Source organism: Copadichromis virginalis, linkage group LG18 (assembly GCF_057382275.1).
Source record: "Copadichromis virginalis isolate Kocher_CV1m ecotype Utaka linkage group LG18, C_Virginalis_male_GT1.1, whole genome shotgun sequence".
Lineage (NCBI taxonomy): Eukaryota > Metazoa > Chordata > Actinopteri > Cichliformes > Cichlidae > Copadichromis > Copadichromis virginalis.
The window spans coordinates 16,755,023-16,772,071 of NC_140635.1; the positions used below are offsets into that span (position 1 = coordinate 16,755,023).

At 38.9% G+C, this 17,049-nt stretch overlaps 1 protein-coding gene across 1 annotated transcript in view; it reads left to right on the top strand.

Annotated features, from left to right (window-relative positions):
• Positions 1-999: 999 nt before the first annotated feature.
• The window catches only part of crhr2 (corticotropin releasing hormone receptor 2), a 41,272-nt gene continuing 25,222 nt past the window's right edge, over positions 1,000-17,049 (top strand). The window contains exons 1-2 of the mRNA XM_085438677.1: positions 1,000-1,208; positions 1,340-1,459. Of these exons, the coding sequence (XP_085294803.1) occupies positions 1,001-1,208; positions 1,340-1,459 (328 nt within the window). The 5' untranslated portion in view covers position 1,000. The remainder of the gene's footprint in view (positions 1,209-1,339; positions 1,460-17,049) is intronic.

Sequence of the window (17,049 nt, forward strand, 5' to 3'; positions counted from 1 at the left end):
TCTGGCTGAAGCATATAGGTCAGGGAGCTTGTATGTCCTTTTGCATGCAGATAAAGCCAAAAAACAAAAAAACAAAACCCCAGAGAGAACCAAGAAATTACTAGAAGGCTTGAGTATAAGGAGTACAAGCATCTAGTTGGAGAGTCAGGTTTAAGTATACTGCCTTATAGTGACTCCATTACATAATAGGTTAAGGATGGTGTGCAAAAGTGACAGAAAACAAATCAGTTCAACTTAATTCAGTTGAATTCAATCTTCAGTTAGTTGTATTTATATAGTGCCAAATCACAGCTTCTCCTCAAGGTGCTTTATATTACAAGGTGAAGACAATAATGGAAAAAGTAAAGCAAAAACACATAAGAATTACAGATTTCAAAGTAAAACAGGAAATGATAACAGCAATCCAAAGCAAAAGTTAAACTTGGTTATGTCCAAACATTCCAGATTAAGCTCTGCATCATCTTAAAGAGTACCGACAGAGTTGTGTCCTTAGTGCTATTTAGAAACAAAAGCCAAAGGAGCCGACGTCATCACCGAGTCTAATTATTGTACGACATACAATCAGCTTTTCAGCTTCCTGCCCTGAAAACGTCCGTTTACTATTTGCATACAGAAAAAAGGGCTCTATGATACAAATATAAAACCAATAACTGAACCCAGTATTCTTCTTACTGCTTTCTGTTCTGTTCTGTTTCTTTCCCTTCCATTCAAGTTTCACTCGCAACAACAGGTAACCTGGCTGTACATTTCATTCTAAATCTCTCCCACACACGCTACTTTGCATTTCAAACGCAGCGACTTTTTCCTCATAAATAAACACGACAGGTGGGTAGCAGGTGTGAAATGTCAGAGTAACAAGGCTCATGATCCGGTCAGTGCGGTGTGACGGCTGTCTTTCACGTGGAGGGATGAGCGGATCCGCGGCTCTGATTGGCCAGGCGCGCGCTCTCCAGAAGGCGCGCCGGGCTCTCTACTTGTCATTACGGTTGTACCGATTCACATGCCCACGAACACGGCTGGGCACGGCAGTGTGCCTATCTCCTCTCGGACTTGCACATTATTCAGACCAAAAGTGGCGGCTCGCACTATGGATGCTACTGTTTATGAGATCATATTTGGAGAGCTCGGGGACCTAAATTGTAGTTTAATAGAGGCTTTCCAGGACACTTTTTTGGCAAATGCTTCATTGTCATTGCTGAGCACTGATGGTAAGGCGGAATTGCTTCATTCTCCTTCCTCAGTATTGAGATGTTTTGCTGTTACATCTTAAAAATAGAAAGCTAAGCGTCGACCTTTATCTTTTATTTTATTTTCATTTATTATGTTTCCCCCCTAAAAGGTTTATATTGCAATGCCACAACCGATGAGATTGGAACCTGCTGGCCACGGAGCAGCACTGGCAGGATTGTAGAAAGACCTTGCCCTGAGTACATTAATGGGGTGAAGTACAACACAACGAGTAAGTCTTTCCATCGTGGAAAAAAGTTCCTTAACGTGTGGGAAACTGTGGAGCATTTTGTGGAAAATTATTTAGACAGTTGTGGAAAAAGAAATAGCGCAAAGCAAAAGAGCGCAACATTAGCAAGTGCGTTAATTACAGCAAGACTTCATGAAAAAAATGATTTGTGCTGCAAACAACCGCCCGTTAATATAAGCAATAACAAACAAATCCAGCAGCTTAATGATCTCTCATTTAGTCCACCGTCTTATGAATTTTCATTTCTACCCTAATTAGATAATTTTTCCACAGGCTTATTATTAGTACCCCCCCTGTGTTCACAAGTAAAGCGGCATAGACAGCGAATCAGTGATCATTATTAAACCTCCTGTTACAGGAACAGCTGCTTAAGAATGTGCGTGTGTGCTTTTCACTTAAAGGGCAAATACACCTAAGATCGCTCAAATCTCTGCTTCTGTAAGCTACTTACATGTATGTGAGGGCATCTCTTGGTTTGATTTTACTGGAGGGGGAATTTTGTTTGTTCCAATAGACAGCTGGACAATTTGGCATTGTACTGGTGTTCCAGTATCAGCAGAGAGAGTGTGTGTGCGAGAGAGCGAGCAAGGTGATCTGCTGTAAAATTGAGACTGACTGCCCATTAGAACTATTGTATAACTGTTATCATAGCAGCACCATCTAGTGTCCAAAATAAGAGAGGATATGAAACAATGAAAGCCTCCATTGGGAGGAGGTTGCGGTGGATGGATGGGTCTACTAAACATTGGACCTTAATACTAGCCTGCTTTCTTTAAAAATCTCCTTATCTTAAACAGGTGTTCAGTATTCACATGCTCGACTTCTAACAGTTAGACTGGGGTTTGAGATTTGTCTGGTGTGACCAAACAATGGACTCTATGGACGCCTTCCACTTGGGCTGCATCATACAATATAAAACAGCATAATATACAAAACTTTTATGTGTAAAAAGTGTCATATTGTGATATCACTGCTATAGCAATGGTTATTGTGCAAATTCCTTATTGCGCAAAACAACAAGACACACCCAGACATTTAGTAAAAAGGGAGATATTTGAACATCTTCCAACAAAGCACAATACTTAGCAAAGTATTTTTCATCACTTGATGTGAAAACACACCATGAAATGCAAGGAGGCCCAAAAATGGTATAACTGAGCATCATTGTAGCACTCGCGGGCCTCACTCCCTATGACAGGAAGCACAAATGGTAGAAATTACCAGTGCTGCTTCATATTTTTTGGGCAAGTATATGTAATAATATGATGTCAATTGAAATGGTGGAAAAACAGGACATTAAGCAAATTGTTTGACCTAAGTAACAACATCCCAGGTAGAAAATGTTTTCAGCTTCAGTTTTATTGTGCTGGTTGCTGATTAGATACAAGTTACTTTAATAATTGCTTAAAAGTATCAAATAACTGTGTGTCCCCACAATCCAAATGCAAACCACCAAAATTTCCACTGAAACCACTAACCAGGCTCCTTTTACACTTACATTTGTCTTATGCTGCATCACTGAATATAATACTGTGCCACTACTATTGCACTGTGATATTTCTGCTGCTGGGGGCACCTTGTTTCAGTAGAAGCACACTTTGAATGAGATCGTCTGTCATCGATGACAGCAGCTCATTGGAAATGAAGGACAGAAAATGTCCATTATTTTGTTTGCACAAATAAACAGTGCTGCAGGCAAGCTGCAATCTCAGATAAAACATTGTTGAGGATTATTTCTCTACATCATCAGAAATATAATTCTTGCAGATGTCTTTGAAATATCATGATACAATTTTTAGGCGCCCACCCCCGTCCCTACCTGCGTGTCACCCTGGATCACTCAGCTCCTGTAGGCTACTTATCTCCAAAATGCAACTCTAGTTCATAAGAGCTTGCGGAAATGACTTATCTGGTCAATTTCTTTGGGGGGAGGGTGGGTGTGGGATTTCAGAATAATACTTTTCATTTTGCTTCTGATTTCAACAATACGCTAAGAGGATGGTTTTAATCTGCTGGCTTGACAGGCTGAGCAGTTTCCAAACTAATCTGTGTCAGCCAACAGTTTAGCTAAGAGCTGAGAACAGCATATCACAACTCCGCCACCCAGCACTGTCACCTTATGTAACTCCTGTGTTAGTCATAAGGCTGATGAACTTGTTGCCGAGAAAACAGCACCATTCATTTCACAAAATAACCGACCTGCACCAAGTGTGAGTGTCCAGAGTGTCCATATCTGGACTTTTCATTTAACACTACTGTTATCTCTGTAATAGACTCAGGTGTAGTGTCATTACCCACCAAACCTCTGATACACACCCACAATCAACTGCTGTCTGATCACCTTTGATTCAACTTTGCTCTGCTGCTGCTTAGTATTAGCATTAAAGAAACTGATGGACATTATGAACAATGCTGGGCATCCTCTGCACACGGCCATAAACAATCAGAAGAGTCTGTTCAGTGACAGGTTGCTTCTCCCCAAGACAAGAACTAACAGACTTAAAAACTCCTTTGTCCCACACGCCATCAGACTGTTTAACTCCTCTCTGGAGGGGAGAGGGAGGGGAAACAGGAGGACAAAGGAGGGGGGAACAACTAAGCTGTAGTGCCTCTTCACCTCACTGTACAATACCTTGTGCAATACTTTTTGTAAATAGTCAATAGTGCAATAGACTCAATACTTGAAATGTGCAATTCACTTGTATTTTTATTTTTTATTCCTATTTATTCTATTTATCCCCTTTGTATATTTTATTTTAGTTATATTTGTCTCTGTATTTATATATGTGTGTGTGTGTGTGTATATATATATATATATATATATATATATATATATATATATATATATATATATATATATATATATATATATAAATAACAATTCTGTAACTGTAACTTCGGTCGTTGCTGTGCTTTTTGGAAGTCGAATTTCCCAGAGGAACCCACCCGAGGGATTAATAAAGTTCTATCTTATCTTATCTTATCTTAGCTGAACACGCCTGTTGGTTTGATCCACCAGTGTGAAAAGCATACCGAAAAGCATTGAGACACCTTGTCCAGTGAAGGTTTAGATAGCACCCTGGTGAGTCAATATTACATTTTTATCAGGCTCAGGTTTAGATATTGAGGCTGTAATATACTGACTGAACTGTGTGAAGAGTTTCCCGTTAGATAATAGGAGAAGTACAAAGAACTGTACAGCTGCAGTTTCCTGCATCACCCAGGAGTGAATGAATACAGCAATCAAACAGTAAATAAAATATTGTTTGAATGTTTGTCTCAAACATATGTGCAGTTCAGAAATTAGATAGAGGAGGTGACAGATTTTTCGCCCTTGCGCGAAAAAGTTGATGAGTAAGTTAATTACAGGGATTGGTTCTTGTGACAGCAGAGATTACAGGTTTTATTCTTTCACTGTCACCAACATTTGTAATTACATGGATTGTTATATTTTTAACACAGATCTGACATGTGACATGTGCAGCTAATACGCTTTGAAATGCTTGGATTATCTTAGCTATGTAAACAAATCTTTTTTTCTTCTTCCTGTCAAATCAGGAAATAGACTTTCAGTTTTTTAGGATGTCAAACATGCAACAATAAATGCATTGTTTTAAGTCAGACTATTAAAGAAGCCAAAGCAGAATATTTAATAGATTGCGGTTCGACACAGCAGGGAGGCCATTACAAAACTCTTCACAACTGATAGCTTAACTGCAGGATTCTGCGTGTTTTCACAGCAAAGTGATGTGACACCAGAGACAATGTAGGTGATTATTCTCATCCTCCTAGGTCACATTAGCAGCCCTCATTTGCATTCAGGAAAAAAAATACAAATTTTAAACCACAAAATAGGTCAGACTAAGAATAGAAGTAGGCCCTAACATCCCATGAGCAGGTGTTAATTAAAACAATGCAAAAAAAAAAAAAAAGAACTGTGAAAATGCAGCGCAGCAATTTGCAAACTGAAGCCAAACAAGATGTGTTTTAAGCCAATCACTTTGACCACATGCCTAGCAGCAGCCATTTGCCCAGCATATATCCAAGAGCCAGGTATTTCATGCTTCTATACAAGCCTGCATATTAGAAATGAATGACCCAGGATATTTTAAGGAGAATCCCTTGCGGTTTGTACTCCCAGTTGTTGAACAGTACAAGATATAAATGCCACATCTTGCTTGAAACCGTGTAGGTTTTCTGTGGTGCTTTCAAATGAGAAGCTGAGCAAGTGTAAAGTAAAAATGTTGCGATTCTTTTGCAAAAATTAGAAGTTTAAGAGGCTTAGCGGGGCAGTTCAGGTAAGTAGCTATAAATTCTTTTCCATTTCATCTGGCTTGTATAAATATTAATGTCTGCGCAGAGTGACTTAAGAGCATTTATGCATTTTTAAACTTTCCTCTGTTCATGTTTTTTTTCTTGCAGCGCATTTATTCGTTCCTCTGGTTTACATGAAATGAAAATCGCCACCGTTGGGCCACAGTTGTTAGATACGGTGTGCTTTCTAACGACTATATGATGTGCTCTCTATCAAGCCTCAGGCAAAACAAGCAGTCCAAAGCAGTACTGAAGAGTGGCACTAGTGCTGAAGTTTTAGTTTTGGAAGATAAATAAAAAATGTGTGACCTGTATGCTTTCTCTGTTCACCCAGAGCACAACTTTAATTATTCAGTGAATCGCTCATATTGTTCTTGTAAATTCACCTCCTCCCAGTGAGTGTGTGTTCATTCTCACATAGGCGACATCCTGTTAGCACATAATGTACCATCCTAGTCAACACAAATCAAAATCAGGGCAGCTGTTTCTACAATAGAGCTCTATTGATTCTCTTATCAGGATTAATAAAGTCTGAGACATATCAGTGCTGCTCTGTGTATCTGGTTCAGACTGACAGTGGAGAGAGTGAAGCTGATGTAGTGTTGCATGTTGGGGGATACAGCTTGTCTCTTTATTTTAAATCACAGCTAATTCTGTACCTCGCCTTCTGGAGGCAAACATGACACTAATATAAGGTGGTGGATAAATATAGACAGGCATTGTTAGTAATTGTGAAACTGGTATTAGCACAGTTTTTTTTGTAGATGTTCCCTATTAAAAATTGTTTAAGAGCCTATGGTGGCAGACGGACCCATGAGCACAAGTCTTAAAATGTAGAGCAGATTCTCAGGAGGACTGGTTGTGTGACGAGGAATGTGTAAAAGAAATCCTGCCTTATTTGTCAAAAGCTTACTCACTGCACAGCATGACCAAATGACTCGCTGAAGTTTAATGACAGTTCAAATGGCTATAATGGCTGTTTTGCATCTTCTTGTCTGTGAGCTGTCATGTCCCCACTCAGAGGAGAATTAATATGAAACTCATTTTCCTCCCTCCTAAAGCTCTGAGAAGAAATTGGAGAAAATTACATGTAGACAGTCAACGCTCATTGTTGCATTCACTTGTTTAGGTGTTCCCAAATCACAAAATGTCTTATTGTGACACTTATCTTACTGATGCAATCTACCTCATGTGCATTTTCTAATGCCGAGAAACATGCACATGCGTCTGCCACAACTTGTGCTATTTTTTCTTTGCTCAATCTGATGACGGCACCACAGGTCTCTGCAAAATACCTCTCCTACTGCGAATTCTAGCCCTTTGAAACCTTTGATCCCCTTCTCCACGGTGAGACTGAGTAAGAGGTTCAATCAGCAAATTCAGGACAGTATGTGTTGCAAACATTTCACTAGCCATTGCACACCAAGACCCAGAGGGGGTCCAATCAGCACCAGCCTTCGCTGGCTGCACTCACCACAGATGACACACTAAAGTACCGGAGACATTTTGAAGCTACCAAATAACACAAATATCTGCAAAGCATGTCATGATTATTTATTATGGTTTATTTTCTTTTCATTCCTACTTCTGTGTTCACTCGTAAATCCAAGTCCTCCTTCCAAACATTTTCATTTTATCATTTCAGACCAAATGACACATTTACATCCATATGTCCTGAAAACTGCATTCGTTTTAGTGTTGCACTTGTGTCTCGATAGATGCCTCAAATTAATTTTCCACCCTCATCCTCCCCACTCTATCTCAAAGTGGCGTTTTCACACATCCAAACTCAGACCATGGACCGCCTTTCTTGTTAAAAAAGTCTTAAAATCTCAGTACCTGTTAACAGAGGTAACAGTTTTCTCAGTTGTATACCACTGAGACTCCTGCAGTGCAGCTGCCACCCATGAAGAATTGTCAGTTAACCTTGCATCCTTCTTACTGTCTCCTCCTGGAGATGCATCTCCCTGTTGTTCATAACTGTCATCACACTCTGAATTGCGAGCCAGCTTTTGTTCGTTACTTACTATTTTGAGCCGTGCATGCGTACGTGCAAGAATAACTAGCTACTGGGGTATCAGGGATGTTCATTTTTGGATTCTTATTTTACCGTTGCTGTCCAAAGTGAGAAAATGACCATATGTCTGAAATCAAAGAGAAGAGTGCAGCACTGCTGAATACATCAAAGGAAAATCGGTCACATATCTCATATCTGGGGCTGCATTTTACAAATTTCCTCGATGTTAAATCCCCCAGGACTGAGGCGGGGATAACACATATGTGCTTAATACCATATGTTTACACCTTTGATTCATATAGGACTAAGGTTCATAAATACCTTTATCTTTTTTTTAAAAATTTAGCTAAAGCTTCATATTGAAGTGTGAAAATCTTTTGGCTTGACAGAATATTTTTTTCTCCCCACAAATCAAAACATGTGGTTAATTTTTTTTTTTTTTTTACAAGAAAACAAAAAACATAATAAAAATATTGAAACAGTAAAAAAGACATTATTCATGTGACATCATAGCTTTTTTCTATATTGACACCAATATATATAATCTTAATCTAAGCTTAATATTTCAAAATTGTAAACACTGTATTGTGGGACCAAGAGCAATAGTGTTTCCTCCAAAACATATTGGATTTTATACTAAATCAGCCTCAACATTAAAGCAAATACACCCACACGTGGTTGAAACAGCTGTTACCTGTCAGCGCTGCATGCTGGCAGCAGATCCTTCTGGTCCTATTTATGGCTGTGCAATTAATCAAATTTTTATTTGAATTACAATTTTACCTTCCGCTGATTATTAATGTGAGGTAGCCTGTGTGTAATGATGTTGAATACCTCTGATTTCAGTATTGAACAAAGCAACTGTCGTGGTTTTTGCCATAACAGTCATATAGTTTGCAGGCTTCATCATAACGGAAATTTCTGAGTAAATGCCTTGAGCTCTTTTGTTTTGTTTCTTGAGGCAGTCCTAATTAGTTTTTGCAAATTGTGGTGTGCAGTGGGAAAGCACCTTCTGTCACGGAGCGGTGTTGCAGCGTTTGGTGCGGGTGCTTGGTCCGCATCAGTGTTTCGCTTGCTGATGAATGTCAACAACCAGAACATTGCACTGTTACAAGATTATAAATGGGATTTAATTCAACTGTCAGTGATTTTACTGTTGTGACTGTTCTGTGCACAGTTTTGCGTGTGGAAAACAGAGACCGAAGAGTTAAAACTCAAAGACTACAGGACCAAGACTCGATTGTGGCAACGGTCAGACTGAAAAGCCATTTTGTTATTTCACTGAGCAGCTATAAACAAGTCTTTGGTAAGGTTGTGGCCATCCTTGCATACTTTTCATTTTTGTACTGTGGGGTAATGTTCTCACTATCCTCCTCATGCCGTCTCTGTTTCCCGGAGGGACATAGTCTTAGTACGTGGGTTTTTGCTAATTTTCTCTCACCAGCTGGCTTCAGTGCAGCTGCTGAGGGTTGAAAGCTTGACAGCAAACAGGCACAAAAATTTTGCATTTGCAGTTACAGCTAATATGTCAAGAGGGCATGGAGAGAAGAAGGAAAGCTTAAGAGCCACAGCTGTAAGTAAAAGATTACCCGGTATCTCTTCCTCGGGCTCTGCTGACTTGTCTGCTTCAGTGGTCATTACTCAAGGCTTTTTAAGCTATTCAGTCGTCCTTGCTAAGCAAGAGGAGACACCCTGACAACCCTACCCAATCTCTCTTTCATAGCAAATGTTCATTTTGTGGTACTTATAAGGCATGCCCAGTGAAGCTACTACTCGTGATTTTATGAAAGCTGAAAGTTGATTGTGTTTACTTACTTACTTATCGTCAAATTCTAGCACTCTAGCAAAACCTCTCTGGTCTCCACTTCTCAGATGTGAGTATTTGCTGGTTTCCTCAGTCTTCTGATGTTGAACTGATTAGTTCTGCCCTTTCCCCAGCAATAAACAGCCACAAATAATAATGCTCACCAGCCTTTGACATGTTCTCAAACAGAAGTGGTCAGATGCTTCCTTTATTTTTCTCTTCCCATAACCTTCCAAATCTGTATATTCAGTTATGAAGCTAAAAAAACAAACAAATGGAAATCTTCACTTGAAGGAATGGTAATGGTTGTAGGCGCTCTGTCTCCCTCCTGGTGCGTGTGTGAAAATTAAACAAAATCTGTCCTCTTCTCTCATGTTGAACTGAGAAAAGTCGGTTCTTTAAACTTTAAAGTCGGACTGAAAAAATGATCCCAAGCACTGAGCACATTTGAAAAGAACATATGGTACGGGGAATAAACAAGTTAGACTTAATACTCACCACATTCAGTATGCACCGATGTGATCATTCTCATTAGCTCGTTTCTGAAATTCATTGAAGCGTCTAAAGTGAAGTAGAGTGGCAGTCATAGATTCTCTCTTCCTCCCTTCATAAGGGATTCATTCTTCAGCTTGTCAGTACTGTGTACAATCTACTTGTTCGACATGATGAACCTTACAGAAGTGCTCAGTAACCTTCAGCTGCCTGCTATTACCTACTCCGAGGTCTTTGTTTTGCTTCGCCTTAAAACTAAATGAGCTGTTCGTCATGCAGAAACTTTATAAGCTTGCTCAGCTACTGTTTCCCTCTTAGAAACCGTGTTATCTGACCAGGTCGCCAAGCCAGTGAAGCAGCTGATTTGTTACAGACAGCTAATAAATAGAAAGTATTAACCTCTGATGATGATGGGCGACACTGCAATAAAACAAGCACCAAAATAAGCACTACTTTTTCTCTCATTTGTCATACATGTCAGCGGCTCCAAGCAATCTGAACTCGGGGACAATTGAAATTATTGACAAGAACTAAAGATGCCAATAATGCCTTGACAGAACAATGCAGATTTTGATTAATAAAAGAAAACAGACCATTTCTTTCACTAGCAGGACTGAGCGTTCATAGGCTGCGTACGCCTGTTATTAGGCACAATAGGGCTTAATGGTAAAAGCTAATATTAACCTGCAAATGTTCATAAATGTAAACTCAGATAACTGTATCACCAGCATCATTATTCATTGGATCTGGGTGGGGCTGAAAAAACAGAGCAAATACATGAAATATATTTTAAAGTTCTGTCTGGACTAAAGTAGGAGACTGAGCAACCTTTCCATACAAAACTTAACAAATGTTAGTTTTCTGTTTGCATATTTCTGTTTCTTCACGATGAAATATACAGTAAAGTGCAAAAGTCTTGAGCCCGCAGTACAGAAATGATGGCAAACACACTGCCAGTGCAGTAAAAGTATACCTGGATACAAAAACACAGACACACACAATGGAAATACTGTTACTCGTGGATTAGCCTACCGAGAGCCCAGATCTTAACATTGCTGAAACAGTGTGGGATCATCGTGACAGAGAACAGAACAAAAGGCAGCCAAGATCCAAAGAAGAGCTTTGAAGGAATAGTTTCTAAAGGACATTCAGACTACTTAAAGAAATTACAAGAAATCTGCCTAAGAGAGTTCAGGCTGTGCTGAAGAATACTTGAAAGTAATATTTTTTGGTATGTCCACCTGTTCATACCAAAATATTCCCTTTTGAGCCTTATACACTGTATTTCCATGACCACACACACGTTTCAATAAATCATTTCACCTCAATTCCTGCTTTTTCTGACAGAATATGAAGACATGAGTACTGTACATGCATATAGTTTTTGATTCTATTATAGGTAATGTACTAATGGAGTGAGTAATTATTAAAGTAATTATATACTTATTAGAACATTGCAAAAGTCATGATATACTGGAATGAGCATGTTTGAGACCAAGAGTTTCCTTTAAATTCCTTTAAATATCCTTTGAATTCATATAATTTCTGGATTGAAATTAGGCCATTTGTTATAAACATGTTCTGTACAGATTGTTAGCATTTAGTGATTATTTCGTGATGTATCCAACCCACATCTATCTAAGACGCAAAGCAAATCTGCCTTTTTTGTTTTAATACAATGAGCAGTGAAGGGTTTTATAGACTGATTTCAGTGTCCCCCCCCCCAAATAATTCTATAAACTGTATAAATTGTAAATGAGACTTTATGGCCTATATAGAATAATCAGATAACGTTGTTAGATTTTTATGACAAATCATTGCCCAAACGTTGGCTTTTTACTAAATGAAGTCGAACTTTAAGAAACTCAAATTTGATTTTTGCAAGTGAACTTTTAAAGAAAGACGTTCCTGCTCTGTGTATTCATCATGGATGTAGAGTAAAGACATCAAAGCCAAAGCTTTTAGAGTAGCCCCATATGTCTTTTGTTGATTAGCTCAGTGGGGCTTGTGTGGTTAGGTGGCCCATGAGGCTGCTCCACGTCCCGGTCTTTCTGAGAGTTTTCTCTCTGTAAACCTAGTGAAGCGTTTCTGCAGCCACATCTCCAGCTGTTGTCAGCTGTAGGAGGAAGAGCATGACACTAAGGCTTAAAGTCACTCTGAGAAAACACCAAGGCTACAGTGGGATTTTCGACTCAGACAGATTCCCTGCGCTAAATTTAAACATCCATGTGTTAATGGCTTTAGTACATATTTACACAAGTTGTTTTTCTTATCCATGGTGGCTGTGTTCTCAAGATCTATGTTGCATTTAAGCTATAAGATCTGTTGTACAGTAGAAATGGATGACTAATTTTGTCAGCAGAAATATGTCAGGAACACTTCTGCACAAGCCTGTGTGCAGCACAACTGTGCATGAGCTACTGCTTCCCTTCGGCTGTTCCCTTTATAGAAGTCATGAGTGTGCGTAGATTTCACACGAGTCTGATTATAAAACAGAGATATTCACCGCAGTCTGCTAAATGGGTGTTTGATTTATAAACTTTAAAAGTTTGCATTTATTTTTCATTTTAACAGTGGCAACATCTAATTTTTTTGTTCGGTAAAAGATATGATATAATACTTGAACGCAAACACTGTTTTTTTATCAAGCTGGTGACAGGCCTTGCACTAAGGTGTTGATTACTGGTAGACATAAATGCATGTGAAAACAACAAAAAAGCTCAGTGCTTAATGGCACCAAAAGGGCCTTGTCTGCGAAATGAGTTTAAATACTTTGTGATGTATCCTTGACTTTGATCTAACAAAGTCTGGGCTTTTAGTAATGTCGTAGAATGAATCACCCAGAGATTTATTTCAGGTAATCCAGCCTCAGAGTGTGCTGATAATGCCAGAGAGCCAGAGACTGTTTTGATTTGAAAAGGATCAGCACCTCTGACAAAATGTATAACAGAGTTAATGTGACAAGGACGAGACAGTAGGTTTTTGGAAAGTTGTTTAGCTGCCATATTGTCTTTGATCAAACTGAGGTCAACGAAGGGCTTTGGAACAGCTGCATTTTAATGCTGACATGTCAGTGTTGACGGGTTGGGCTCACTGGAGACATTTTATGATCTGAACCACCGGTGATCTGGGTCAAATATAATATTTTGGAAGCTGGAGGCAGTAAAATATTTTTTAAAATAAAAATAATTACTTTTTTTTAAGGCAGAGAATGCTTGCTTCCTGCTTTCATCAGCACAACTCAATCACAAGTGTATTCTCTGTGTGTTTTGGGCTGACATACCATTTAGGCCAACTCCTTGTGGCAGACATGTGATCAAAAGGAAAAAAAAGCCCTTTGAAAAGGACTCATTTGCAAGAGAAAAAGGGCTAGGTCAGTCGCTGACACATAAAAAAAGCACATGTGATGCTATCCCAAAAAAGGAAACCGTCCTGACAATGTTAAACAAGCAACCTAAAAACTCACATTATAAAACAGCTGCAGACAAATAGTGTAAATACATATGAAAATAATACTATGAAGCCATTTTCGCAGTTATATAGCATCTGTTTAAAACCATGTCCTTGTAAAAGCTTACAATATTAGAGAAAGAACCCCACAGATCCAGAGATAACCTGTGTCCAAGCATTAAGATGATAAGAATTTCTGGAACCAAAAGGCAGGACAAACATACTCAGGTTGGCAGTGACTCAAAACAAGCTTTTAGTGCGAATGCTCAAGTAGCTGTATGTGGATGCGATGGCTCTTTGGAGAAAGAGCGTGCAGGCTCAGAGAGCAGAGAGGCAGACAGAGGATTGATGGCAGCGGCAGATAGTGTGTGGTGTGGCAGCCTGAGTGAGAGTGGGCAGGTGACTCTCCCGTCACTCCTCCGTTGCTGTAGATAAACTGACGAGCGGAAGCTTGGGTGGGCAGGCAGGGAATGCGTTTGTAAGTCTAACCATCGCAGAGTTCAATTGGTTCCAACCAAAAGACATACTCAGAGTACAAGGCCTTAGCATAACTACCACAGCAGCAGTCAGAAAGCTGAAACGAGCAATGACTGCAGACAAGGGCATACTGCACAAAATTGAGCGCTTGAACCACAGGTGTGCACACTGATTGGAGTGGATCCAGGAGAGTGGGAGATGGAGGGCGCCGCATAAACCCTTACAAACACAGATGCAACACAGCAGAGATGGAAAATAAAACACGAGTCAAAAAGAAGAGGGGAGAAAAAAAGGACACATCCCCATGTGTCCTTTTGTTGTAGCAATGGCTACAAAGACAGCATGACAAATTAAGATACTGCAATATATGACTTTCAGTGAGCAAGAGCAGTAGTTGTGTTAGATAGTAAGAGCTCACACATGCTGGAGGATTAACTTTTACAGAGACATAAAATAATGATTTTTGTAATTATCAGTGCTGTTAATTGAGGTCAGCTGCGGAATAAACCGAACAAGGGTGGTGGTCTAATAAAATTGTTAAGCTCTGCGGGAATTTAACAAAAACCTCAACTAACTGAATGAAATCAGTCATGTGGTTCAGAAAGTAAGTTTCCCAATGCAACTCTAGTAAGAGTGAGTGAGTGAAACATAACTTTAACTAAGAGAAAAACACATTTTAGAGTAAAATGTGTTTATTTTACTGTAGTTTTACTGTGGCATCGTATCGCTGCTGAACCACAAAGCGTAGATGCAAAGAAGCCGTTTATTCAGCAGGATTTTGAAAATCCAAAGCAACAGAATGAGTGATGTCACCCTTTTGTTCCAGTCAGAGTTTCTTTTTCAAAACGACGAGACTTACAGTACTTAATGAATTTATTAGGCCACCTGTCATAAAAATAAGGAAGCACAAATATTTTAGAAATCTCTCAAATTATTTATCAGGCAATTAACAAACTGAATTAATGTCTTTCTACCCAAACTTGAGCCGGCACACTGAATTCATCCGAGAAGTCAGAAATTAATTAATGATAATAGTGGAACACTAAGACCGTTTTTTCTGTTTAGAAATCCAAGCAAATGACTGTAATTTGTCATCTTAATCAAAGAATAATAATAGGTTTTACTATTTTTCCCCGCTTTTAAAAAAATAGGGAATTTGAAAAATCATTGATAATAGCAATGATAATAATTTAGCACTAAAAACATAATTTTGATTAAAGAGCTTGCACATACTGCTGGATTAACTGTTACATTGATAAATACCAATACAGTTCATGTAGGAATTAATTTATGGAATTTTCCCACCTAGTAATTCTAGTAAGAGTGAGTCACCACCAAGACCAGCCCGATTTTAAAAGATAAATGCAACAGAATGAGCCTTTTTATCTCACCCGAGTTCTTCTTTTTCAAAACTAAGTAAGACGTATATACACATATATGTCTTGCAGAGGCCCATAGTGGCCACAGTTTAGTATAAACATTAAACTGGGACCACCGTTTACTTAGAATCATTTATTGGACTAACTGGCTGGTAAATAATTCATTCATTTTCTTTAATTCTCTTGAGTTTATGTCCTTGCCTGTTCTCGGACGTAGATGTCTGTAATATGGCAGCTTTGCTCTAGTTCCTGCTGCTTGAATAAAATATCAAAGTGCAATGAGCTATGATATTCCCATGTTATTGTATGGCCTAGTTTATTCCATCTACCCAGCTCATGAAATCAAATTTCATATGGCTCGAAGTAAAAGCTGCTGTAACTGGCTCAGGTGCATGGCTTTAATGTGATGCGTTCACTCAGTTTTTAGATATCGTAGCCTTTCAATTTCACTATATTTTGAAACCTATCCACATAAAAAACCTCAGATTTAGTGACTATTTCTCAAAACGGCAGAAAAAAGTGGGTAATTTTTGATAACCTATAAAGAGCGGCTTGGTCTTTTGAGGAGGCGTAAAAGTCGTATCAAGTTTTTCTTTTCTTTTTTAACCCAACCACCTGGGATAAGTGGAAGTCAGAGCAATCAAACACCACAAAAAGAAAGACAGCCTTGTGCAAACACTAAGTGAAATATTCCTGTTTATTGTCGCTTCACAGTTGGTATAGCACAGCTGACAGCACAACCCACAGATAAAAGAAACAGGTCAAGTTTAGCTGAAGTGAAAAGGCACTGATTTGTTCTTTGGATTAGGTGGTTTTTTTTGCCAGATTTATCTTACAATTTCAATCAAGATCAAGCAATATTTAGTCTTTTTAATCATCTATCTGAACATTTATGCAGGAATGACCAATCCAGACTAAATTTAAGCGCTCTTTTCCTCATTTAGAGCTTCCAATTTTTCTAATCTTTGAACAGCCGTACAGTGTTTGTTTGCATGCCTCCAAGAAAGAGGACTGGCAGAGTGGCTAGCTGAAGAGGTGGGCATTGTTGGCAAAGACTATATCAGTTGGAAGTTGCACGTTTCTTCCATGTTCTTGTGCGTCTTTACCCCCAGTGGAGCGTGGTCAGTGTTAAGTCGCTTACAGCATTGTTAGCACCTCACATGGAAGCTTTTAATCCTCCTCCCAAACTCACAGAATGAGTCATTTAGAGATTTTTTTTAACTGCGTGAATGTAATACCCTGTAAGGATAATGCGAAGAAAAAAGCCTCATCATGCCCACTGCACAGATGGTTTGTCAGAAATGTGCTCTCCCTGCACCAGTGCTTTGAATTAGTCCTGCCTCAGTGGTGTAGCTCACAGGGAGAAATCCACAACCTGCTCCCCTTCCTCTGTTTCTTCACCTTCGCTGATTGATTCGCAAACACAGTAGGATACTTGGAAAGTAACTGGAAAGTACTTTGTGCTGCAGTTATAATAATAGCTTAGCTTACTTGAAGGCGTCACGTCCTATTAAAATGGATATTAAGTTAATGAGATTTTAAAATATGTGTTTTTTTTCACACAGATTAAAAATAATGAATCAAAAGTGCCTTGAGGAATTTTGTCTGTTAATACCTTTAAGTAATACAGTCATCCTGT